This window comes from Meriones unguiculatus, chromosome 17 (genome assembly GCF_030254825.1).
Source record: "Meriones unguiculatus strain TT.TT164.6M chromosome 17, Bangor_MerUng_6.1, whole genome shotgun sequence".
Classification (NCBI taxonomy): Eukaryota; Metazoa; Chordata; class Mammalia; order Rodentia; family Muridae; genus Meriones; species Meriones unguiculatus.
The window spans coordinates 35,845,190-35,871,566 of NC_083364.1; the positions used below are offsets into that span (position 1 = coordinate 35,845,190).

The window sequence follows — 26,377 nt, forward strand, 5'->3', positions numbered from 1 at the left end:
AATATAGAACTCCATCTTGGGCAGGCACTCCACTTCTGAGAAGCATCAGCACGAGTCAAAGGCAGAGTCTTAAAGTGGTATTGCACACCCAGCTGCTCACAGCAGCATTATGTACGACAAGTAAAGGACGACGCACTGGCGTCCGACGACGGTGAATAAAGATGAAAATGTGACGTATGCAAAAGGGAATATTACTCAGTCTTAAACAGGAAGAAAGGCTGGGGGTCCCCCTGTCAGTGAAGTGCTGGTCCTATGAGTGTGAAGACCCGAGTCTGGCCTTCACAACACATCCAAAAATGCCAGGCGTGGTGCTGTGCTTGCAGTCCTAGTGTTGGGAAGGCAGGGACAGGAGAAGCCCTAGGGCTTGCTAGTCAGCTAAATTGTGTGTTTCAGGCCAATGAGATCCTGTTTCTCAGGGGAGGGACAGGCTTTCTGAGGATAATACCTGAGGTAGTCCTCTGGCCTACACACAGACAGACACACACACAGAGATATACACACACAGACATAGACAGATACAGAGACACACCTACAGACACAGACAGACACACACACACAGATACACACACAGAGACAGAGACACAGAGACAGAGACACACCTACAGACACAGACAGACATGCACACACACATAGATGAACCTTGGGGACTTTATGCCACGTGGACTAAGCCATTCGACCAAGGACGGGGGCTTTATGATTCCAGTTACATATAAAGCATTCAGACCAATCAAAAATCATAAAGAAAGTTGGAATGCCAGGATCCTGGGATCCTGGTGAGGAATTTCTTTAATTTTTCTTTAGTTTTTCTTTCATTTAATTCTATAAGATGAAAAGATTCAGGAGAGGGAGGGTGTTGGTGAGTGCGGCCATTATGAATGTATGCAATGTCCCTTACGGGTCAAAAAGGCATTAAGACACTAAATTCATGTATCATATATTTTATCAGAAGGAAAAAGGCTGGAGACATGGTTCCTGGTTAAAAGCTTTGGCTGCTCTTTCATAGGACCTGGGCTCAATTCCCAGCACCACACTGTGACTCACAATCACCTGTAATTCCAGTTCAGGGGAATCTTACACCTCCCTCTGGCCTCTGAGGGCAATGAACACAAGACATATGAAGATAAAAAAATACCAACATACATTGGGAGACAAAATACCAATATACATTTTTTAAAGTAATAAACCTTTTTAAAAAATTCTACAGGATGCCGATGAAGTCTGCATTTCAGACAAATAACCAAATTCTTCAGCATCATTATGTCTCATGCCTGTGTGGACATACTTCTATTAAAATATTCCTCACATAGCTGACATTTTCTTAGGCATTGTCTAGTTATCTGGCAACCCAGGCATGTGTCAGGGGTTTGCAGTTACTGCTTTTGTTGTTTATTTGCTTGAGGGAATAGTTCACAGCCATGGAGAGATGTTCACGCAGACCGAGCGTGCCTCCTGACAGGGGCATGTTCCATCCCCCCTCGCCTCTCCAGCCTCCACATGGTTAGCCACCTCAGCGGGGTCTACATCGCTGACAGCACTCACCTCGTAAGATATCCACTGACTGACATGCCCACCTCCACCTGGGATGGGAAGCGACTAAGCTTCTAAGTCAAAGAATCTGGTAGCAGTGCAGCCTGTGGAGTTTAAAGCTGAGTGGAAATGAGTCCCCCACTCCCCTAGAAAATGTGAATTCCATTAAAATCAGGCGACAAATGAGTTCAGGTAAGTAAAGCATAGAGTAGGTGCCCAGAAATATGGAGTGCGGAAGCTTTGCAGGGCGAGGGTGCAAGGACCTGGTGCCCAAACTACCTGCATCATCTGTGCTCCCGCAAGGTGCTGCTAGCAGGCAAACGGACCAAAGGAGAATACACGCTGTGTATGGACTGTGACTCCCAATGGTCCGTCCTTGCTGTGAGCCGTGGTTCACACACACACTGGTGGAGGCCGAAGACCTCATTCACACAGTTCCCCTGCCAGCCTCTGATGGCCTGAAAGAGGAACGTAAGGGAGACAAGGTCTTGAATCCTCCTGTGCTTTGCTATATCCAGTGCCTCCTTATGAGCAGGAAGACATGGGAAAACCTTTCAACTCATACGGCTCCTAAATCACAGACTTAGAGGTAAGGGTACCAGCACAACTGGCCAGGGAACCGGGGAACACACAGAGGCTCATGAGACCTCCCACACCCAGCTCCATCTTCCCTTAAGAGCATCTTTCCATCTCTAAACTTGTGGCTCAGACTCAAGGCACAAACTTCCTTCATGCTGGGATTATAGGCATAAGCTATCACCCCTGTCCATCTGCTGTGTTTCAGATTCCCTAAATTCAATAATGTTTATATACCCAAATTCTGAGGGACCCTGTTTTAGTCTCTCACCTACTAACCCCTCCCCCCCCCAGCCTTATTTTGTTTTGGTGTTTCAAGACAGGGTTTCTCTGTGTAGCCTTAGCTGTCCTGGACTTACTCTGTAGGCCAGGCTGGCCTTGAACTCAGAGATCTGCCTGCCTCTGCGGCTTCCGCCACCACATGCGGCTTCCTCTCCAGTCTTATGCCATAGGGGCCTCCTAGATACTGTGTTCTGCTCCCAGCCCCACGACCACAGCTGTTTGTACTAACAGTGGGAACAACTTCCCTATCTTGGGCACACAGTCTCTAATCTCACCCTGGGTTGATTTATTCTGTAGGGAAAAAAAATAATGAATTTATGTATGTGTGGGTGTGAGAGTGAGAGAGACAGATAGAGAGCACTCAACATGCTATGCTGAGAGGACCATTAGTGGGAATTGTTTCTCTTCTTTCCGCTTTGTGGATTCTGGGGATTGAACTCAGGTCCTCAGGCTTGGCATCAAGCACCTTTATCCATTGACCCACTGTCTCCCTCATCCTGCTGATTTCTTGAATGGAGGAGAGGTTTGTGAGCATTCGGTCCACCAGAAAGGGAGACATGATTACTAACGTATGAAGACATTTACCCTCAGGGATCACTACAGACCAAGAGGGTTCCTGACAGCTTCCCACTACTCTGTTCAAGTCTCATATGAAGTCCAAATGCATCCCTGGCTGGCCTCAAACTTGCTTTGTGGCTGAGAATAACCCCAAACTTCTCCTGATCCCGTTGCTGCCACACCCAGTTTTTGTGGTGCTTGAGGATGAAGGCAGAACTTTATGTATGCTATGCAAGCACTCTACCCACTGAGCTACACCGCCAGCTTCCGTGCCTTTGACTTTTAATGTTTGTTTTGTTTCCTCAGTTTGCTTCAAGGGGTGATAGAATTTTAAGAAAGCAGTTGAAGGTTAGCCATAATGCAGTCATAGATGAACACTGACCTTGGGCATCATCGTGTTGCCATCATCCTCTCTGGATCCGTTTCTTCTTCTGAGTAATGACTTGAGCTCAGATTTCTACGGTGCCGATGAGAAGTAAAACTTTGTTTTATCTCTGTAAATAAGCTCTATTTACTTAAATTACTTCAATTTCAGTTGTTTATTTAAAATGTTTTTAAAGACTGGCACCTCGAGCATTCAGTGCCTGCAGAGTCTGGCAGAGCAATCAGATCCCCTAGAACTGGAATTAGCGGGAGTTGTGAGCCACTATGTGGGTACTAGGAGCTGAACCTGGGTCCTCTGGAAAGCTAGCCAGTGATCTTCACTACTGAGCCCTCTCTCTAGCCTTGTCTGGAATGTTTTTAAAAAGTCATTCCTATTCTTAGCTGGGCGGTGGTGGCACACACCTTTAATCTCAGCACTTGAGAGGCAGAAGAAGGTAGATCTCTAAGTTTGGACCCAGCCTGGCCTGCAGAGCAAGTTCCTGGACAGCCAAGGCTACACAGAGAAACTCTGTCTTGAAAAACAAAGATTCCTATTCTTTTGTTTGTTTTCAAGACAGGGTTTCTCTGTGTATTCCTGGCTGTCCTAGAACTCCCTGTGTAGACCAGGCTGGCCTACACAGAGATCCACCTGCCTCTGCCTCCTGAGTGCTGGGAAAATGGGAGGGGCGATTAAGGGGTGGCTATGATAAAAATGTACTGTATACATGTATGAAATTTCAAAAAGAATATTACATTGAACAATAAGTAAAAATGGATATGCTTAATGGGCAAAGGGGTTTCCACACAAGCCTAGAAATCTGAGTTTAAGCCCCAGAATTTGTGGGAAAAGAGGGCAACTCCCAAAAGTCATCCTCTAACCTCCACCTGTGCACATAGCACAGATGCCACCTCCTACACCATACACACACATATAAATAGTAAATGAGTCAGGTGTCCAGGCTGTCAATGGATGGATCTGGTTTTAACTTCAATTTATTACATTTTACTGATTTACTCTGTATACAGGAGTGTACAGGAGGGCGTGTGTGTGTTACAGCACAGAGGTCAGAGGACAACTATCAGGAGTTAGTCCTCTCTTTCCACTATGTAGGTGCTAGACTAAGACTCAGGTTTTAGGTTTGGCAGAAAGCCCACTGACCTGTTGCCCTCTATTTTAACTTAATTTTGTTTTGTCCTGAAAGGTAGTCTGTTTCAAAGGTAAATTGTCCTTCAGAAATTTGTAAAAATGCCAGTACAAATGTTTGAATTCATCCTACTTTGCAGCATTTACTTGGGCATCTTCTCTTTTAAAAGCTTTCCTGGTACCAGGTGGGTAGTGGTTACACACCTTTAATCCGAGCACTCAGGAGGCAGAGGAGGTGGATCTCTGTGGGTTCGAGCCTAGCCTGGTCTACAAAGTTCAGGACAGGCAAGGCTACACAAAGAAACCGTCCTGAAAAACCAAAAGCCTTCCTGGCCCATAGTATCTTGGTTGTGATCAATGTATACATGTCAAAACTTCCTTGAATCAATCTATCTAGCTCAGGCTGACCTCAAACTTGTTATGAAGCTGATGACAACCATGAAATCTGGTCCTACTTCCACCTCCTAAATGCTGGGTCACAGGTCTACTAGATTGTGGAGCTGGTAAAGCCAACAAGGAAAGCAAGACAAACTTAAAAAAAAAAAAGTTTTTAAAAGCTTTTTCTTTTTTTGAAAAAAGGTCTCACTATGTAGCCATGGGGGCCAGCCCAGAACTCAGGGATCTGCCTGCCTCTGGCACCACAGCTGGCCTTTTCCTATGTATATGATGTTCATGCCATGGTCCACATGTGGAGGTCAGAGGATAACATGGAGGAGTCAGATCTCTCCTTCCACCGTATGGATTCTGGGGATCAAACCCAAGAGGTCAGGCTTGATGCAAGCGCTCTCACCCACTGAGTCACCACTATCAGCAGCTCCTTACTGGGCCACCATTCACTCTCTACCTCAACTACAAATGAGTTCCAACCACCGTTTGAATAGTTTTACTTCAGACATATTTGAAACTAGAATCACTAGCACCCAGCCAATTCCTCCTTTTCAGCTCCCCATCCCAATAAAGAGCCAGCCCTATTATTCTCCGTGGATCATGGCAACAATGTCTTGCTCTTGGTGTACAAATCATGTCCACTGACCTATTTTTTTGGCGTGTGTATAGGTGTGCCTGCATGTATGTTGCCCTGGCTAGATTTTGTCAACTTGACACAAACTAGTCATTTGGAGAACCGGATTTACAGTTGAGACAATACCTCCACTGGATTTGCCTATAGGTGTCTGCAGTCCATTTTATTGTTTAATAATTAATGCGGGAGGGCCTAGCCCACTGTGGGTGGTAACACCTTTGGACAGGTGGTCCTGGATGATATAAGAAAGCAGGCTGGGCGGCCTATGTGGAGCAAGGAAGCAAGCAGAGTTCCTCCAAGGCCACTGCTTCGGTTCCTGCCTTCAGGTTGCCGCCCTGGCTTCTCCTCATGTTGGGACTAGAAACTGCGAGCTGAAATAAACCCTTCTTCCCCAAGCTGTTTTTGGGTCACGATGTTCACCACAGCAATAGAAACAGTAAGACAGCAGTGTACAGCAGGGGTCAAGGGCGAATGCCTTCTTCAGTTGTTTTCCACCTTATTTTCGGAGACAAGGACTCTCACTGAACCTGGACCCCACTGGTTCAGCTAGAGTGGTCGGCAGGCTCAAGGGATCCCTCTATCCTGTGCCCTGAAGCACTGGGGTAACAGATATGTGGCACCAAGCCCAGCCTGGGGTGCTCAAGATTGCTTCCATCGTAAACACCGTCAACTGAGCCATCCGCTCAGAACAGCTCAATACCCCTCTCCTTCATATCCTTAGTCACCTTACCCAGGTCTCAATCATTTCCCGTCCTGACCTCCTGTTCCTTTTTGCAGATGGAATAATCCTAAGATTGCATTATGGATCATGCTGTGACCCTGCTGCAAACCTTTGAATAGCCTCCCCGCGAGACAGGTTAAAGCCCGGAGCCCTTAGTACGACAGCTATGATCTGGCCTTAGTATCTTGGTACAACACTCTCTCACCACCTGGCCGGCATGCAGTTTCTGGATACTATGTAGACCTTGCAACCCAGCACAGCCTGCCTTTGCCTAGAACGTCTCCCTAGATGGTCTATACTTTCATCTCCTGAGGCTCTTAGGCACCATTCCAGGTTTACAGTCTCCATTCTCCTTGCCTCCCGGGACGCCATGAATACGTCCATTAAAGCAATGGTCCCTTTGCTGCTCTGGCCACCTTCACATCTAACTTTGGAGCAACTGCAGAACAGACTGTTGTTTCTAGTTTTGTTTTTCTCCTCTTTTGATTTATATTCGTAGTAGCTGGCAAGAGCCCAGCATGTAATGGATGCTACAAAATACGTAATCAATACCAAATTAACTTTTCTGATTTTTTTTTCTTTCATTCTTTCTAGGTGGCTAACAGCAGGGTGATTGGGGAGACCTTTCACAATGTCAGAAACTGCAGCCAACCCCGGCCACATAAAACCCCGGCCACATAAAACAGGTAAAAAAAACATGTGGGGAATCACCAACATTTCCATGTGGTGGCTGCGGAGGCCCTGACTTCACAGTAGGTTGTGCTCTGAACGGATGGACAGCACTCAGCCGCTCCCTTATCAGGAAGTGATCAAGTGTGGATACCTTCACCGCTCTGGAAACCTTGGCTAGAAATGACTGGCACTGACAATGTTCATTCCAACTTTTAAGCCTTCTTTCCTTCAGAGTGAAGATATAGTCGGGCGTGGTGGCGCATGTCTTTAATCCCACCACTTGGGGAGGCAGAGGCAGATCTCTGTGAGTTCAAGGCCAGCCGGTCTACAAAGCGGGTTACAGGAGAAACCCTGTCTCAAAACAAAACAAAACAAAAACAAAAAACCCTAACAAAACAAAACAAAACAAAAAAAAAAAAAAACACAAAGAGAAAAAGTGAAGCTGTACCCCAACCTCCAGAGATATAGGCTGTATGACTGATGCACTATCCCAAAACCCATTAAAAATGGTGACTCAAAGACTGCATTTTCCACCATATGCAGAGTGTAGACTTAAATGCACACACAAATGACGTCAAGAGAGACGGGCTAGAGGGGGTTCAAAGGGAATGGGAAGAATGTGAACAAAGTGTATGACACACAGATGAAAACAGCATGACAAAACCCTTCATCCTTGCAGTGAATACATGCCAACAAAGGCACGCAGAAAATCTCTTTAAACACAGACTGGGAAAGGAAGCGAGTCAGCCATGTTAAAACAAAGATGTCTAGCCTACTCCCGTTATAACAGGCTTAGAATTAAACTTCTGACATTAGCATTTTGTTGCCTGTTTGTGATGCTGGGGAATGAAGCCAGGGCCTTCTGCATGCTAGGCATGCGCTCCACAGCTGAGCTAGATCCCTATGCAGACACTAGCTTTCTCTTCAACATTTACTTTCACATTTTATTTTGTCTGCAAGAGGACATGCATGTGTGGACCACAGCCTGGGCGTGAAGGACAACTTCGGGGAGTTGGCTCTCTCCTTCCAACTATGTGGGTCCCAGAGGGCTTGGTGGCAGGTACCTTTATCTGCTGAGCCACCTTGCCAGCCCCAGTTTTAACTTTTCATTAGGAAGCTAAGGCAAAACGGATCCCCCGCCACACCTCCCAACACAATACTCTCAATTCTACTCTAAATAAATCTAAAATCTACACGGAGAACTAGAAGCCATTTTACCAGTCTTTCTGAAGAAAGGGGGTGAACAAAAAGCACCGACAGTAACAGCTGCTTCACTCACTCAGATTTGCACCCCATGCCTTCCTGCCTCACCTGAAGGCCATCTATCCACACAGCATTTCTTCCTCATCTGTCTTTGATTAGACTTTGGTCTGTACATTTAGAAGCCTTTGTTCCTAATTCTTGTTCTTTTCCACAGAGTATGTAAACCCCTACTTGCTAAGCTTAGAGTCTGGGCACAAAGACTGCACCCAAGATGCTATGACCATGTAGGGGAACTAGACACCAATAAGTAATCAACACTTAGGAGCAGGGTGTAAGGCCCGCAGTTTGAGTCAAGTATGTATTCAAAATAAAACTAGGAAAATTTCAAGGAAGGAGAGACCCCGTTGAGGGGGTGCTGAAGAAAATGCTATGGGGGGAGCAACATTTGTGTTGGACATGGACTATTCTAACGGTCACCAAAGTGACTTTGCCCACACAGTCTCAGCATGGCAATCTCGGCTTGTGAAATCTTTTCAATACTTTCGAAAATGCCTTAATTTCTGTCTCATCAAGCTGTTATTTCTTAAAATGATTAAAAGATATAAAAAATAATGATGTTAACAGTAATTTATGTAAAGTTTAGGTCTTTGCTGTTTTTCAAGTTTCCCAGTCAACTTCTCTGACCCAAGAGGCAGGAGACACCTCAATAAGGAGCCATTTCAAACACACAAGTGAACTTGCTTCAGATGCTCTGTCAAATCTGTATTTAAGCTTACTTGAGTAAAAATGAGAGATGAGAGAAATGGTCCGACACTCAGAAGTCAACGATGAAGAAAATCATGGCAACTATGAAATGACATCCACTAACACAGACTTCCTCGAATGAACTTTTAATGAAATATGACCAATGAGCAGTACAGAGTTAAGCCTTAATATTTCTTTCCTATGAAAACCCAGGTAATTATAACAGCCTATCTCAAGGAGGACAGAAGACCATAGTGAATAAGGATAATAGTAACTAACATTTGCTCTGCTCCTGCATGCTTCCTCAAAGAATGACAGAAGAGGCCCCACGTCGACGACAAATTCAATCACGTTTTCCTGATCACAGCTGCAGTTGAAATGTAAGAGATAGCTGCATTTCTGTGGCATTTTAACCAACAACACTAACACTCTCAGCATTTTCTCTTGTACCCTCTGTGTCCTTGTGAGGTAGCGAGGGGAGCAAGAATTTCCTACTTTGTAGATGTGAAAACTCTACACGAAACTTAGCACAACTGCTCTCAACCTCTGAAACCAGGGCATTTTTAAATCCTTACAGTTAGAACATATCCCAGTTCCAACACCAGAATCAGGATATGGAGCCTAAGCTTAGTAATTTTAAGCCACTCCAAAATCCAGCCAAACTTGAGCTGCACTGGTTTAGGTGACTTATGCTCAGTCTTCAGGTACAACTGTTTTCTTCCATATGTTCTTTAAGCACCAATGACAACACAATCTCCTTCAGCACTGAGCAGTTTGCCTTAACGATCTGGATAGCCACTATTGGTCTCTAGTCACAAACAGATCAGGCTATAAATGAAGGTTCTCCATTTTCTTGATGCTCATCCTAACTAGGAACATTCAAATTTTTCAGCTACGAATGGCGTGTTGTTCTGGGAATGGTGGCATATACCTCTAATCCCAGTACTGGGGATTCTGATGCAGGCAGATCACTGTGAGTTCAAGGACAGCTTGAGATACACACTGAGAACCAGTCTTTTAAAAAACAAAAACAAAACACAACACAGAAAGAAAGGCTTGGTGTCAAACAATTAGGTAATTATCAGATTCTAGGTTCAATAAAGAATGAATAACCATGTGATTTCGTTTTCCAGTCAGCACCTTCAAAAATCTGTTGCAAATGAACATTTACTGACAAGACAAAAACAGAAGTTATAAACCAAACTCATAGAAGCTTGAGGAACCGTCACAACCTGTGATACAGCAAGTATGTAAGGACTGTCAATACCTTTTAACTAGTCAATCTTCATCCTTAACCAGGACTTTAAACAAATTTTAAATGCCACCAAATTGAGTTGTACTAGACCAGAAAAAGAAAACGAAACAAAACTCCCACAAAAACAAGAAAAACAAAACAATTCCTGGGCCAGCTATCTTCCCAAATATGTTTAACATATAGTTCTACTTTGTACAGGTTTCTTTTTGATACAGACCATCAAAAAGGATCTTTAACACAGTTCTCTTTTCAAGCAATATAACAAATACACAATAAATACCTATGACCTTTCAGGAGGCAGCTGCAGACTGACCCAAGGCCGAAGCCTCCTGCTTCATAGCAGTACTGACAAGTTCAATTCTCAAAGACCCAAGAATCCCAGCAAGCTGCTCACTGTCCCTAATTTTATTAGATTTAGAACAAAATATACATAGAGCAATCATGTAAAAAGTACAAAGATTTTACTTGCCTTCATCAATTCTTATGTATCTGGACCATATTAATTATACTTTTATACAGAAAGATGTTTCTGTTCTAACAAAAGGAAAACAAAGGAAAAAACCAACAACCTCAGTTCATATGTAGAATTATTAATTCCAGAGTATTAGTGAGACAATTTATGGGTCAAATAGGAAGTAATGTTCAATTCTTTCCAATGAAACTTTCAAATTGTTGCCAACCTGAAGTTTTCAGCATTAAGTCCCATGGGGGCAATGCCTAGGTGATTAAGAATATTCTTAACCTGGTTCAAGCTGGCACTGTTTCAGATGGGCGAGTAAACATTTTGTTGACAGCCTCAATGGAGACTTTGAGGCTTCAATTGTTGTATAATGTAAACAATATGAAATCAAAAATTCTTCATAACATCTACAGTATTATAAAGTTCAGAAATAAAAGAACCGCTGACCATGTGTTCTCCCAGGGTTTACAGTATCAGAGCTCACACCAGAGCTCATACTGAGTACTGTAAGAGCAGCTGAGACTGTACTGTGTGGAGACCAGTTTTCTCAGAAGGCCAAAACTATAGCCAGATGCCAAGAGACAAACATTCCTATTACATCTGAATCAACCTTGTTGGCATATGCGTAATTATAAGTAGATCTGTTTCCCTAGTCTTTAGCCAATTAAGGAACCTTTATCATAATTCTGTTATAGCCATGGACTATAAGCCCAAAACATTATCAAATGAACCAGCACAACATGTCTCCTCTTCTTGTGTTACCCTACTGTCCCCAAATGTCACTCTAATTTTGTACCATGTAGTGATTTTAAAGAAATTGAACTAGAACAAAGCAATCCCTTTGTCCTTTTTTTTTTTTTTACAGTTTTTACACACATTATATATACAACTTTTAAAATAGCTGCACAATTTTATTTCTCATTGCTAGAGAAGTGCAGTCCAGGCAGACCATGCTTCTCAATATATTAAAAATATTAAATAAAACCCAGCCAGTTTCATACTTTCTAAGTCAAGCTGGCTGGAAATAAAGGGACTGGAGAAAGAGCAGGCAGTTGTAAGATGGAACCCAGCCTTCTCCATAAACACTATATAAAATCTTGCGATTCCCTCCTATAGCATCTCTACACGCTCACCTTTAAGCTGGAAGTAACACACTGCTAACGTAGAGAGACCGTGGCAACATGCATATGTCAACTGCCCACTCAACCAACTGCAACCCTGAGGATTTTCTGGCCCAGTGGAAAGAGGAAACACTACGATCATATCTGCTGTAGAGTTGCTTCTCCAGTTCTCAACTTCATGTGTTTTCAGGGTGTTTCCTGGGCATGCACACATGATACTATCACTTCATGGTTCTACTTTCCACAAGTAGATCTCTTCTCCACTGTCCTTCTTCCCAGAAAGCCACTGTCATCCATCCAAAGGTTTTCCAAGATAAACCAAAGTCACTTCTGTGTTGCCATATACCGCAGAGACTGCTGGGTATAAGCAGGCCTTTGGAAGTCCTCGAAAGGCTACCCCCAGGAACTCATACCCACGCTCAAAAGCTAAAGTCTTATCCTCCATGTCCAGGATGACGCGGATCCTCTCTCCTATCTGTAAACAGACAGCACAAGGTTAGCAGGGTATTCACCGAAGGCATGGCTAAAAGAAAGAGGACACAAATTAGACAGAGGAAAATTACAGCACATATATCTTCTAAGTTATCTCTGAAAGTGAGAAAGGGAATTTCTAGATCGGGGTAAAGAGCTTCAAGAAGGAACATATTATTCTTAACATAAATGCTTATTTTGAGTTTTTGTTTGTTTGTATTTTGAGACTGGGTTTATCTGTATAGTCTGGCTGCCCTGGAACTTAACTCTGTAGTCCAGGCTGGCCTTGAACTCAGAGATTCTCCTGCCTCTGCCTCCCAAGTGCTGGGATTAAAGGCATGAGCCTATGCCACCATGCCTGGCTTTAAAAAGGGAAAGCAGCACTGACTGTTTAAACTGCAACTCAATACATCTAGTATTTCTCCCATCTTGAATGAGTAAGACTGTCATTTTTTATAGTTTGCCACTATAAAGAAATGTGCATGGTATGCTGAGGAATGGAGACTAGGACTAGTCAGAGAGCTCTTCTATAGGCTGCTTGCTATCAAGCTCTGGGTTCAATCCTCAGCACCACATAAAATGGAAATGACAGTGCATACTAGTAATTCCAGCACTTGGGAGGTAGAAGTTGGAAGACAGAACTTCAAGGTCACCATTAGCTACACAGTGTGACCAAGGCCAGCTAGGCTCATGAGCTCCTGTCTCCAAAAGGGGAGAACATTAGAAAATCCTAAGATTTATAATTGGGATTTAATACATCCTGCTTATAGTAACTCCTGCTGCTGTCACTAACTGCCTTCATTTATTTCCTGTCACAAATGACCACCAACATCTGCTTTTATCCACTCTTTGCCCAATTGACCACTAACACATCTAATCTTATTATGGTCCTCTAAATTTTGTTTACTGTGCTTACCTACCAAATACAAACAAAGCTCCTGGTCTGCCAAGCAACACTGCTTATTATCCTAGAGTCCTTTCATCAGTCTCAGAATTAGCCCTATTTTGCAGCAGACTAAACTAAGAAGACACAACTAGGGCTGGAGATATGGCTCAGTGGTTAGGAGTAATGTCTGCTCTTCCAGAGGTCCTGAGTTCAATTCCCAGCAACCATGTGGTGGCTCAAAACCATCTATAATAGGATCTGATCCTCTCCTCTGTAATTCAGGCATACATGCAAATCGAGTGCTCATATGTATAAATAAATAAATCTTAAAAAAAAAAAAAAAGACACAACTAAGGCTGAAGAGATGGCTCAGAGGTTAGGAGCACTGGTTATACTTTCAAAGGACCCAGGTTCAACTGCCAGCACCCACATGGTAGCTTACAACTATCTGTAACTCCTGTTCCAAGGGATCCAACACCCTCACACAGACAGACATGCAAGCAAAACAGCACTGTACATACAAATAAATAAGTAATTTTTTCAGAAAAAGAACATTAAAAAAAGATGATGACACAACTAATCCTACTGAAATTCACAAGTTTGCTTCACCTTAGAACATGCAGCATGTATGTTCACAGTAAAGGAACCAAAAAGCAAAAGTCTCACTAGTGTTGGCAGCAGTGGATAAATGTACTTGGGAGGCAGAGGCAGGTGGAGCTCAAGTTTGAGGCCAGCTTGGTCTACAGAGTGAGTTCTAACAGTTAGGGACACACTGGGCTACACTGTCTCGAAAATTCAAAACAAACAAACAAAAAATAAAGTGGGTGGCAGAACAACGAGACAGCATAAAAATAAGCAAAAAAAGAGGGAACATCCAAATCTGAAAACAAACCCCATCCAACTGCACGTGAGATCACAGAGATGGCAGGAAAAGCATGGGCTGAGAAAGCAGAAAGGCCTAGAAGACCAGAGCGAAAGGGGCTCCTGCATACCACAGAGCCATGAAGTTGATGGCCTCGAGTACTAACAAGGCAACATTCACCTTTTCTAGAAAACCTGTAAGTTCCAAAAAATAAAGCAGTTTCTAGAAAAAAAAAAAAAAAAAAAAGACATTCCACACACATCCAATTTTCAGTGAAAAAAAAAATTCACTAGGATAAAACAGGAAAAGTATGACTCTCGAAGTGGTGGGAAATCAAAAGAAACTGACTCAACCTGGACTAGGCTTTCTAATTTGACAAAGAATCAGAGTATATACGGTTATTATATGCATATATAATGTATATATATATATACACATACACACACGCACATACACACTGGTATATTACAGGTAGTCAAAATATGTCCAAAGATTTAAATAAATAAGAAATCTCAATAGAGAAATAGACAGAAAAAGCAATCAAATGAAATCTAGATCTAAAGCCTACAACAGCCAGAACTCATTAGCCTGGTTCAACAGCAAGTTGAGATGGTAGAATAAATTGGCAGTGGCCCTGAAGCCAGAGCAATAGAAATTGTGCAATCAAAGGCAGAGTGCCAAGCATGGTGATGGACACCTTTAATTACAGCACTTGAGAATCAGAGGTTGGTGCGTATCTGTGAGTTTCAGGCCAGCTAAGGACACACAGTGAGACCATGTCTCAAAAACAAACAAAAAAATAAAGAGAAACAAGAGTTGTAGATGAGGAATAAAAGGATCACAAAAATACTATTAAATGGTCCAACAACTATAATATGTGCAAATGGACCAAACTCTCAAAAGACAGACTGTGAAATGCTGTTAAATAACAAAGACTCAGCCACATACTATTTAAGGGTCCCATGTTAATAACAAGATAGAGTTCAAAAACAAAGGGCTGGAGGGATTTTTTTTGTCATAGTGTTCCATGAAAACTTGGAATGGCTACATTAAGTCAGACAATACAGACTCAAACACAGGACTATTGGGAGAGTCAAGGGTCACTTATAATAACAAACAATTAGAGACTTTAGGTCAACGAAGCAAAACCTGCCAGACCCAAAAGAAAAACAGACAAACTAGGTAGAGAGCATAGTTGGAGACTTCAAGGCTTTTCTCAGTAAAAGAACAAATACAAATCACTGGCAATTACAGATGACTTAAACTGTATTAACCGTTTTGACCTATGATTTACAGACTATTCCATCTAAGAAAAGAATAAATGTTGTTTTTAAGCACATATGGAAACTCAAAAGAGGCCATATGTAGAGAATAAAACTAGTGTATACTCACACACACACAAGCAAGCAAGTGCACGCACAGACACATCTTGAGACAGGGTCTCTCTATGTATAGCTCTGGCTGTTTTGGAACTTGTTCTGTAGACGAGGCTGGCTTTGAACTCTCAAAAATCTGCCTGCCTATGGGGACTAACGGTGTGCTATACCAAGCCAGCCTGGTCTACAGAGTGAGTTCCAGGACAGCCAAAGCTATACACAGAGAAACCTTGTCTCAAAAACAAAAAACAAAACAAAACAAAAAAAAAAAAAAAAAGGAAAAAAACAAAAAACCAAAAACCTCTGAAAACACGGTCGTCGGAATTTTCACTGTACCTAAAGTGATGAGTTCATGTTCAGTGATAAAACTGAACATTCCTCCCTGTAGGACATATACAGAACCCAAACAGACAACAAGAATATGAGTTTATGAAAGAAAACCTTGCAGCTTTTGCACTTCAGAAAACAGATACATATTTTACCTTTTACAATGGTGTGCCAGAGCTAATATTTTATTATCATTATTTTTTATGTGTATGGGTGTTTTGCCTGTGAAGGCCAGAAGAGAGCATCAGATCCTTGGGAACTGGAGTTCTAGACAGTTCGTTGTGAGCTGCTATGGGTGCTGGGAATTGAACCTGGGTCTCCTGGAAGAGCAACTAGTTATGTATGTAACTACAATGCTAGGGGATCTGACTTCCTCTTCTGGCCTCCAGGGGCACCAGGAATGCACATGGTACACAGAAATACATGCAGACAAAACACCCACACCAATCAAATAAAATTTGAAAACATTTAAGATATGAAAAATAAAATAATATAGCAGTTTACCTGAACTTGTTTGTCTCTACAGAAAACACCGATACCCCCAAGGACTTTGAATCCACATATTATTAGTAAGAAACAGAGTGAATATGCTTGTATATGTATATACATGCATTTGTTTTGATGAGGTGACAAGAAAAACAAAACAAAACAACCCTGGATTTCTCCTGACAGGAAAGATGACAGTCTTGAACACGAACCAACACACTGCAGCTCCTGGGCCAAACTGGTCTTGCAGCATAAATGTAGTCTTCTGAAGTTCACCATGCCTCTTCATTCACATTATCTATAGCTGATGTGGTACTATACCAACTTGAAAGTGTTTCTGAGACACATCAACAGCAAAGCCTTAAATATGGCCTCAACAGAAAAAGCTTGGCAACCTCTGATCCAGAGCAAAGATGGATTTCTCACATATGTATTAAGAAATACTGACATACAACATTCTACCATTTATTTAAAAATTGCTAAACAAAGACAAAACTCCATAGTGGCTGCATAAGAAGGTCACATTTTAAGCAAACTAAGGTGCGATTTGAAATGGCCCACCCTGAGGAAAGAGCGCCTCTCACCTGGTATTTTGGTGCATTGTTGCACTGTGGGAAACTGCCATTGACTTCCCCATTATGTAGCAGATTATTGTCCACGAGATTCCAGCCCCAGCTCTGGTCGTCACTCCCCAGCAAGGCCACATAACCTTGGCACTGCATGGGGGCCCGTTTCGTAGCAATCCCTATCACTGCCACAGTGCCCAAAGGGCCCTCCCACCATACTTCCCAGGCGTGGCGACCCTCACTGAAACCAATCTTGGTCCTTGCACCATCGGTGCTCTGAGCGATGGGGTTCCGATGTAATGTAAAGCCATTCTTCTTGATGTAGACATTCCTGGAGCAGTCATTAGTGCTGAAGGCATGTTGAAAAGCACGTACCTAAAAACACAAGCAACAGAACAAAGGAAGAATAAACTTGATTTTTCTTAAGTATTAAAATGCAGCAAGCTAAATGTGGTGACTCACACCTGTAATCTCAGCCCTCTGGGATGCTGAAGCAGGATTAAAACTTCAAGGCCGGCCTGAGCTACTTAGCAAAACCCCATCTCTCTCCCTTTCCCCAAGCCAAAAACCTAAGGCTTCGTTTTTACAAACAATATGATTATTAACTTTTAAATAAGACACTATTTCCAAATAATGACTCAAGTTTCTTTTTGGAAAACTAACATTAGATATTGTACCCTGTTAAAAATAACTCCTAGCTAGAGCTAGGCAGGTCTAACTACTGTAATCACTTGAGCCAGTTTAAGATGAACATGGGAAACAGAGAGAGACTCTATCCAAAGAAAGAAGGAACAATCCGACTGTCTTACTGACCAAATCCCAAACTGTAGTATAATTTCTACAAGTAAACTTAAAACTTCAAAACATACACATATACACTATTTTTTCTCTAAAGTACAAGGACATGTACAAGAAATTCCTGAAATGTTTATGCATAAGTAATGATATATGGTAATTGCTTTGAAACAGCCAGAGGCAGAGTGAAGTAAACATGAAACTAGATCTGTCATGAGTCATTGGTGAAGCCTTGTAGACGGCGTATGGAAATTCAGCAAACCGCTTTCTTTACTTTTACTTACACTTAAGCGATGCAGTTTTCACACTGTCAAGGCTATGATCAAAAAGAATTATAATCTAGTGTAGCACACGCTGTAATCACTGCTAGGGAAGAGGTAGAAGGATCTGAAGTTCAAGGTTATATCAAGTCTGAGGCCAGCCTGGGCTACACACCAGGGCTGGGATCACTGACAGAGTGCTAGCCCAGCACATGCAAGGAGATGTGAGTGAATTACATCACCACTCTCACTGTTTCAAGTCACATCACCTAGGCAGCACACAAATTCAACCAGAAGAAAGCCAGATGTCTGTCTACAAAAAGCCAAAATAAAAAATTACTAAATAAAAAGATATAAAACTTGGGAGCCAGGTGTGGTACACACCCTTAATCCCAGCACTCAGGAGGCAGACTGCTCCTGAGTTTGAGGCCAGTCTGGTCTACAGAGTAAGTTATGGGGCAGACAGACATACACAGAAAATCCCTGTCTCAAGAAAACACACATACACACACAACTTTTCTGTTTCTATTCTACTTTTTAAACCTCTTCTTCAGGGCTGGAGAGATGGCTCAGCAGTTGCTCTTGCAGAAGGCCTTGGAACCAACTGAAATTCCTACCACCCACATTGCAACTCTAGTTCCAAAGGACCTGACACCCTCTTCTGGTCCCTGGGGACACTGAATGCATGTGGTGCATGAACATACATGCAGGCAGAACACCCATACACATAAAGTGAAAACAAATAAGTCTGGAAAAAAAAAAAAAGAGCGGGGGGATGAGGTTATGGACCTAAAGGGCAATAGCTAGTAAGTACAGGGACCCAGAAAGAGCCTTGTACCTAGTCCCCAGGTCAAGAGTTAATTTTCTCAATAGCCAGCACTATTGTTTCACTGCTGCCCTGCACTGCACAGAGTAATCACTTTTTCAGGTTATTGTTTCCATAAGAAAAATAGACAAATGAAGTAGTCCTGAAATGTTTTTCCTACCTGTTTCGTTTATATATTCTGAAGTTATGTGTTTGTGTGGCATGGTATGTGTGTACCTGTGTGCATGCACGTGTGTGCATGAGATCAGTGCCTGTGAGATGAGGGAATCAGATTCCATGAAACCTGCGTTCAAGGCACTCATCTGCCATCTGACAAGGATGCAGCATGTGCTCTTAAGCTGAGCTATCTCTCTAGCCCTTCCATATGCTTTTAGGCACCTAAAAAAAATCAGTAAACACGGGAGGAAAATATCCAAACAAAAGCACAGCATGAAGAGAATTAAGTCCTCATAATAATATTAAATTAATGTTTCTTCACAACCTATTCCCCAATTCTTACAAATTTCAGTTGCTTTTTCTCTAATTTTTCCCTTTGTTACAAGTAATATTGACAATCTCTTCCTCAACTGATTCTACCACATTTATTTTTAGTGACTCCCTTTGTCCCCTAGAAGTCTACAAACTCACTCCTTAACCTTAAATTCTTTCCAGAGCTTTCTATACAGTATTTTCCCTGACTCTCAGCCAGCTAATAACTTTTGATAGCTCCACACATAGCACCACAGCAACTGTAGGTTCTGCCTAGCTCCAACATCTTCCAGAGCAGGCTGCTGGACTTCCTTTCCCACCTGCCCTGCCTAGCTCCTAGTGCCTATCTGCTGTCCTCTTCCTATGCTCTCTACCACCATCTCTATGAACATATTCTTAGTGAGGACCACCAATTCCCACCGTTCTTCTCTCCCGAATTCCCATTCAGTATTGTCTGCACCATACAACACATAACTATAAGGATCTTGTTTTCAACTACACCTCGAAACTTGTGATCCTAGTAAAAAAGTATTTTGCAAACAAACAAACAAAAATTTTAAAACCACCAAAATCTACCATAATCTAAAGACTCTATACTGTGGAGTCTACAGGAAATGGGAAGGAGAGAAAGCAATAACATGGCAATGAAGTGAGAAACTTAGGATGGTAACAAATAAGTTGCAGGGGCAGGAATAGGGAATTGAATCAATCAAGAGAGCCATAAAAGACTTATCAACTCCTTGTCATAAAAACATATACAGATACTGATTAAATTATAAATTAAACTATAATTATTTCACATTTATGAGACAATACTGCAATCTTTGTATTAAGAAATTACTGTCAGCCAGGCAGAGGTGGTACACACTTGTAAACCCAGCACTCTGGGTGTCAGTACAGGAGGACCTGTGTGAGTTCAAGGCCAGCCTAGTCTATAAAGGGAGTCCCGGACAACCAAGGTTACACAGAGAAACCCTGTCTTAAAAAACCAAAAGAAATTACTGTCAGTTTTGTTGTTGTTGTTGTTTTTAGATGACAGTAGTATCATGATTACATTACTGGTCTTTGTTTTAAGAACAAATGTGGAACATTTTCAAACCCCGAAAATCTCATCTTGAGACTGCCAGTAGTAGGACCATTCCCTCCTTGACCTGGCCCTACACACATAACCTTTTGGTCCCCACCTCTGACACCCCTGAGATGGTCATGTAGCTTGGAGGCCAGGTTACAGGTTAAATTTCCTCTCTCCTTATAAGGCCATGTCCGGCAAGCACCTGAAATTCCTCTTCATGCAAATAAGGCCTCCCAGCACCTTGGCCCTGGTCTTTGTTCCTGTCAATTAATGGAGCTGCTCAATGAAGCCTGCCTTCCAAGAAGTATGTTTCTCCATGCACCCAGCAGTCACCTGAGATCTCCATCACCCTGACTCCCTATCCCTCTGCGCAACCAGTCTGATTGCAGACAATCATGCTGTTAAGGGAGGGGAAGCAGAGTGGGAATGACAAATACTGAGAAATTAAAAAAAAAAAAAAAAGGAAAAATACCCAAGTAATAAATTTTAAGGCCAAGTATGTGTTTAATTCTAACACTCAGGAGGCACTGCAAGTTGGATCTTTTGAGTTTTGAGGACATCCTGGTTTATAAGTTCTAAGACAGCCAGGCCTACCCAGAGAAACAAATCCTATCTTAAAAACAAACAAACATTCTTACATGTCTATGCATCACAGCCTTATTAGTAATAAAATGAGTTTTACTGAAAAAACAAACAAATAAAAAAATTGAAGTCATAGTTTCTGAACAACCTAAATTTATTTATTTATTTGTTTGTTTGTTTGTTTCCAGGCAGGGTTTCTCTGTGTAGCCTTGGCTGTCTTGAACTTGCATTGTAGACCAGGCTGGCCTCAAACTCACAGAGATCTGCCTGCCTCTGTCTCCCAGAGTTCTAGGATTACAGGCATGTACCACTGTACCCAGCCAACCTAGATTTTCTATTTCAACAGCATTATGACCTAGCTTAGGGCTTTTGAGTGCACAATTTTCCCTCAGCTCACCAGCCCACCCTCACTCTCCAGAATAACTGGCCCCCTCAACAAACTCTGTTTCTAAAAGTCAAAAAGACCCAGCTTAGGATATAACTCTGAAATTTAGATGCAAAGTATCTGGGATAAGCAATGCTCCTTGGAGAGAGGTAAAACATGAGTTATAAAAAAGAACTTTTCTGGAACTGGGGGGTGTAGATGTATCAGGTCCTAGTTTGAGCTATAGCATGGAAAGAGAGACGAAAGGTAGGGAACGGAAGGAGAACAAAATGAGCCACCTGAACACTTCCTATCCTCACCCTAGACCTTCTGTTGCCCAGGCATCTTGGGTGTTCTATTTGACTCACCCTGTCAGCTGTCACCTATGTGGAATTGCTCTCTGTGACAGCTCTCAGTCATGTCCTTCTCTCTTCTATGTGCCCTCTGCATCTCATGGCCTAGTCTTTTTAAAACACAGCTTTTCTTCACTGTTCTTCTGTTTAAACTTTTATGGTTTTTCCAGTTGCAGATCAGAGCCCAACTTATACACAAAAGGCTTTCCATGACATATCTAGTTCCAGGTCACCTTCACGATCATATTTCCCTTCATTCAATCCAACTAGAAATGACTATCTTTAGCCTAGAGCTCCTCTAGTCCTTGGCGACCAGGAGCTGCCTATCTGAAATCTGTTGGATATCTCAAAAATACTATGAATTCTGCTTTCCTATAAGTGAACTTGCTGTCACTCCTCTAACCTCTAGCTCAAGTAATTCTGATATTAAGGAAGCCAAATACATAGGAGTCATCCTTAGCTCCTCCTTCCTCATCTCTATTTCAAAACTACTGTCAAAATCTGCAAATTCTTTTTAAAAATTGTTTGATCCCGCAAATTTCAGAGAATATACAGATAACCAATATCTTAATATTCTCTGAGTGAAAAAAATCAAATTTAATTTATGATGACCTAAAATCCTAGTGCCATAGCTAAAGGCAACAGGAGGAACAGTCATCAAATTCTGTAGACTCTTTCCTAAGTCGTCCATCTCTCTCCTCCTTTGCTATCTACTTTCTAATTGTTCTACCACATCCAAAGTCCCTTTCTACCTGTTTTCCATTCTAAAGTCATTTTTCCCCCCTCAGACAAGGTTTCCCTGTACCCCAGGCTGTCCTGGAACTCATTCTGTAGACCAGGCTGGGCTTGAACTCAGAGATCCACCTGCCTCTGCCTCCTGAGTGCTGGGATTAAGGCGTGTATCACCATCACCATCACCATCACCACCACCACCACCACCACCACCACCACCACCACCACCACCAGGCCTGAGGTCAAAAATAACAAACTAATCAAATCACCAATCCCTGCCTCCATCTTTCTTGCTTACAATTAGAAATGGCTTCACTATAGTTTGTCCCCCTCCTTTTCATCTCGCTCAAACCAGCATCATCCACGTTCTCTCAGGGCAACTACTGACATTCCTCTCGTCTCTCATACTAGCCAGAGCCCCTCCTAAGAGGCTCTTCTTGCTCCTCTTGGCCTCTTTATCCTTATCTTTCAGGTCTCACTGAACTTATGCATCATGTCTCATAAGAAAGCCTTCCTGACCTCGATACCTATTTAAATCCTCCATTACTTACACTCAGAACAGCATGCAACTCTCATTCATAACACTTACCAGACGCAGTTTTACAACTGAAATTATCAGATTAATAACTATCCCTCCAGGCTAGGGCTGTAGCTAGCAGGTATTCAATCCCTTGAAGAAAGAAAGAAAGAAAGAAAGAAAGAAAGAAAGAAAGAAAGAAAGAAAGAAAGAAGACAAGCAGGCACACACGCATGCATGTACATGCCCTCAACTACAATGTAATTCCCATAAGGCAAAGTATTGGAAGAGTTTGCATTTTTGCTTTCCTCATTTGTTCTGCCAAGTTTTTAATAAAATTTTCAAATCACCTCATCTTAAAGTTCAGCTTGGTAACATCAACCTTTTCTAATTCTCCACTCAACTCCTAAGCTTTTCCCTTCCATGAACCTCTAGTGTTCCCACACTCCACTAAGGAGCCATGTGTGCCATGCCAGTTATTTCTATACATTTCCCTCAACTAATCTAAGGACTTCTAGACTCTCTGAGTGCTCCGAAATTAACCTTCCCTACTCAAAGTAGTCACCTAAAACAACACAGGAGAAGTACAAGCCCACCTTGTAGCTGCGGTACACATAGCAGAAAGTTAAAGTATTAGAAACTTGTGAACACCAAAATCTTTCTGGAAAGATAAAAAGCTAGTATCAATTTAGGCTGCTTCTAAGGAGAGCTGGGTACCAGCAGGACAGCAGACAAAGGGGGACAGGTCACTTCTGCTGATGCTTATCTCCTATGAATACAGCATCTATTACTTGCTCTGTGACTCTTTTGTGTTATGTGTGTGGTGGAGGGATGTGTGTACTTACTCGGTGCCTAAGCTAGATGTGAGCACTAGATGGCTTCCTACTTTGCTCACCACTGTAGTTTTTAAGACAGTCTCTCACTAACCCTGAAGCCTGCGATTTTGGCTAGTTTAGCTGGCGAATGACACCCCAGGATCTGCCTGCCTTTAGCCCCCAGAGCTGGGGTAACAGATGCATGCCAGGCTAGCTTACATGGGTGCTAGGAAACTGAACTCAGGCGCTCATGCTGACCCAGCAAGCAACTTACCTACTAAATCCTTGTCCTAGCTCCTTTATTTAAACCTTGACTCACATAAATGTAACTATCACAAGTAAATTCCAAAAAGGGATTAATTTATTTTGTTTTTCGAAACAAGGTTTCACTTTGTAGTTCAAGCTAGCCTGGAACTCACAGAGCTGGCATCAAATTCATGTTGATCCTCCTGCCTCAGCCTCTCAATGCAGGGTTTATAGGTGTGCACTACCATACCAGTCTCAGAAGCCTTAAACTAGGCAAAAATAACAAATCTTAAGGAAAAATTTAAATTTTCTCTTTTTGGGAAAGGGTCTTACTATGTAGCTCCAGGTGGCCTTGTACTTAGAAAGACCCACTGAGGGCAAATTTTAATTTTAAAGTTAAAAACTCTGAATATCAAGGAAAGTAGGACAGTATTGAAGTCTTCTGCACTCTACTATTAATTACTATACAATTAGTACCCACTGACTTCATTCTCTACACAAATACGATCCTGGCAAATGATGTTCTTTTCCTTAACAAGAAAAACAAACAGTTAAGAGTGCTCCCTGATCTTCCAGAGTACCAGAATTCAGTCCCAGTGTGTGTTGGGAGAGGTCACATCTGTCTCTAACTCCAGACACTGTCTGTATACACACACATACACAAAACATACACAAAACAGACATGCACACAAATACAAAAAAATGTTTTGCCAGGAGTGGCGGCACTTTAGTCTTAGGCCTTGGAAGAAAGAGACAGGTGGGTTTCTGTTAAGTTCCAGGCCAGCATGGGCTGCATAGTGAGACCCTGTCTCAGAAAAACAAACAAACAAACAAACATATGTTGACATGTTCAATATTCAACATCTCTTATCACACCAAAACTCATCTTAATATACAAAAATAAACCAATAGCAGTAAGCCATACCATAATCCCAAGCACTCTCAAGAAACAGACAGAAAGATGGCAAGTTGGAGACCACCCTGGACCACGTAGTGAGACCCATTCTCCACAAAGATAAACATAAAATATGTCTGCATATACACATTTATAATAATACATGTCTATTAAAAGAAATAGTAAAGCCAGGAGTAGTGGCTGAGGCCTGTAGTCCCAGCATTCAGGGAGGCAGAGGTAGGCGGATCTCTGTGAGATTAAGGCCAGCCTTGTCTACAAAGCCAGTCTAGGGCAGTCAAGACATCTATTTCAGATTAAAAAGAAAATCACTTAGATACTCACTAGCAACATAGCATTAAAAAGGGATGTTTATGACATTCTCGGTCATACTTTATCATCTCTCATATATGCTTCTTGTTTTGTTTTGAGGCAGTCTCTCATTTTCTTTAGCTCTGGTTGTCCTGGAACTTGCTATACAGACCAGGTTGGCCTTTAAGTCAGAGATGCACCTGCCTTTGCCTCTGGAGTGCTGGGATTAAAGGTGTGCATCACCACACCCGGCTTCATATATGCTCGTGCTGGCTGCTATCCTCAAGAGCTACCATCCTCTAAACGAATCTTAACCCAAGGCCCTTTGTTTGTAGGGGTTGGAGAATCCTGCCACGACCTGTTTCTTAGCATTTTAATTTTGTTATGAAGGCACAAAAATCTAGGAGAACAACAAAACCACCAGCAACACAGGAATCAACATATTAGATGACAGAAAAGACATCAACTGGGTAGAACTACGAAAAAGGTATCAGTAACAGTAGCACAGGGCAGTTTTATCAGTTAAAGGGAGCCAACGAGAGGATGATATTAAAGTCTCTTTCTTACAAGTTAGCAGAATGCCTAGCCTTATACTCACTTGGAAGCGTTAAAATATGGTAACCCTGAGAGAATGTGAGCGAAAATTATGAAAATGTGCTCATTAATTAGAGCCTGGAAACGGAGAGGTGAACGCAAAGTTCACAACTAAACCCACTTTAAAGCAACCGAAACGAACTAATGTCGTGAGTCTACTTGGAGACCAGGAAAATATTTGATCAAGGGTACTGGCTAGTGGTCTGTCTTTAAGAGCAACGACTGTGGAAAGTAGAACGAGTGATGAAATGAGTGATGGGAAACCACCTAATATTTTAAAAAGTGAGGCGGGTTACGAAGCAGAACTTAAAATCCAAAGAAAGGATCTCTATGGAGAGGAGTGAGCGAGGTACTGACTGGCTGCTGCCGTGAAAGGCGGGATGAGGTGGAAACACCTGACTCAAGCTTTGAAGGTAAATCCGAGAGCGGCGGGTGGGCTAGGAGCCGGGCCTCGACGTGGCCCGGGGTTCCCTCACCTTGGCCTTGTAGCTGGGCAGGTTGCAGAGGATGTCCGTGCGCAGAGCCTCTTCTGCTAGGCTGCGGGCGCACAGGCTCCGCCACACCTCGCTGTTCTCGTCTCCGTGGAGGCAGCGGTACCAGTGCTTGCACACCAGGGCGCAGCTCCGCAGCTCGGACAGCTCCAGGTAGGAGAACACCAACTCCAGCACCCGGCTGGGCAGCCGGCCGCCGGCCCCGGACGACCCCGAGCCCGCGCCCGCGCCGCCGCCGCTAGCGCCGCCCGAGGCTGCCCCAGCCCCCGGGCCCGGCGCAGCCATCGCCTCACCAGCCGGCCCGAGGGCCGCCGCTCCCGCCGCTTCGCCCCGTCTCGGCGCGGGAGGCCGAGCCTCGCCTAGAGCCGGGAGTAGCTCGCTCACCGCCCCTTTCAGCGCCAGCCGCCCGCGCCTCCACCGCTCCCGCCCCTGCCCGG

The 26,377-nt window shown here is 42.9% G+C and overlaps 1 protein-coding gene and 1 non-coding gene across 2 annotated transcripts; both read right to left on the minus strand.

Annotated features, from left to right (window-relative positions):
• Positions 1-8,941: 8,941 nt before the first annotated feature.
• Positions 8,942-26,225, minus strand: Fbxo45 (F-box protein 45). Its single transcript, XM_021635371.2, has 3 exons — positions 25,926-26,225; positions 16,640-16,996; positions 8,942-12,122 (listed from the first exon to the last, which is right to left on the minus strand). Exons 1-3 carry the CDS (start codon positions 26,223-26,225, stop codon positions 11,937-11,939), a joined length of 843 nt encoding a protein of 280 aa, XP_021491046.1. The 3' UTR covers positions 8,942-11,936.
• On the minus strand, positions 21,861-22,001 carry LOC132648870 (small nucleolar RNA SNORA79). The gene has a single exon (XR_009587256.1). It is a non-coding gene; the product is annotated as a small nucleolar RNA SNORA79 (small nucleolar RNA).
• Positions 26,226-26,377: the final 152 nt, after the last annotated feature.

What these genes read in the sequence shown, in the direction of transcription:
- Fbxo45 (XM_021635371.2), bottom strand. Translation starts at nt 26,225, where the DNA reads ATGGCTGCGCCGGGCCCGGGGGCTGGGGCAGCCTCGGGCGGCGCTAGC. An exon ending in TGCCCAGCTACAAGGCCAAG is followed by an intron (nt 16,997 to 25,925) that starts GTGAGGGAACCC and finishes TTGTGTTTTTAG; the next exon opens with GTACGTGCTTTTCAACATGC. An exon ending in ACAATGCACCAAAATACCAG is followed by an intron (nt 12,123 to 16,639) that starts GTGAGAGGCGCT and finishes GTCTGTTTACAG; the next exon opens with ATAGGAGAGAGGATCCGCGT.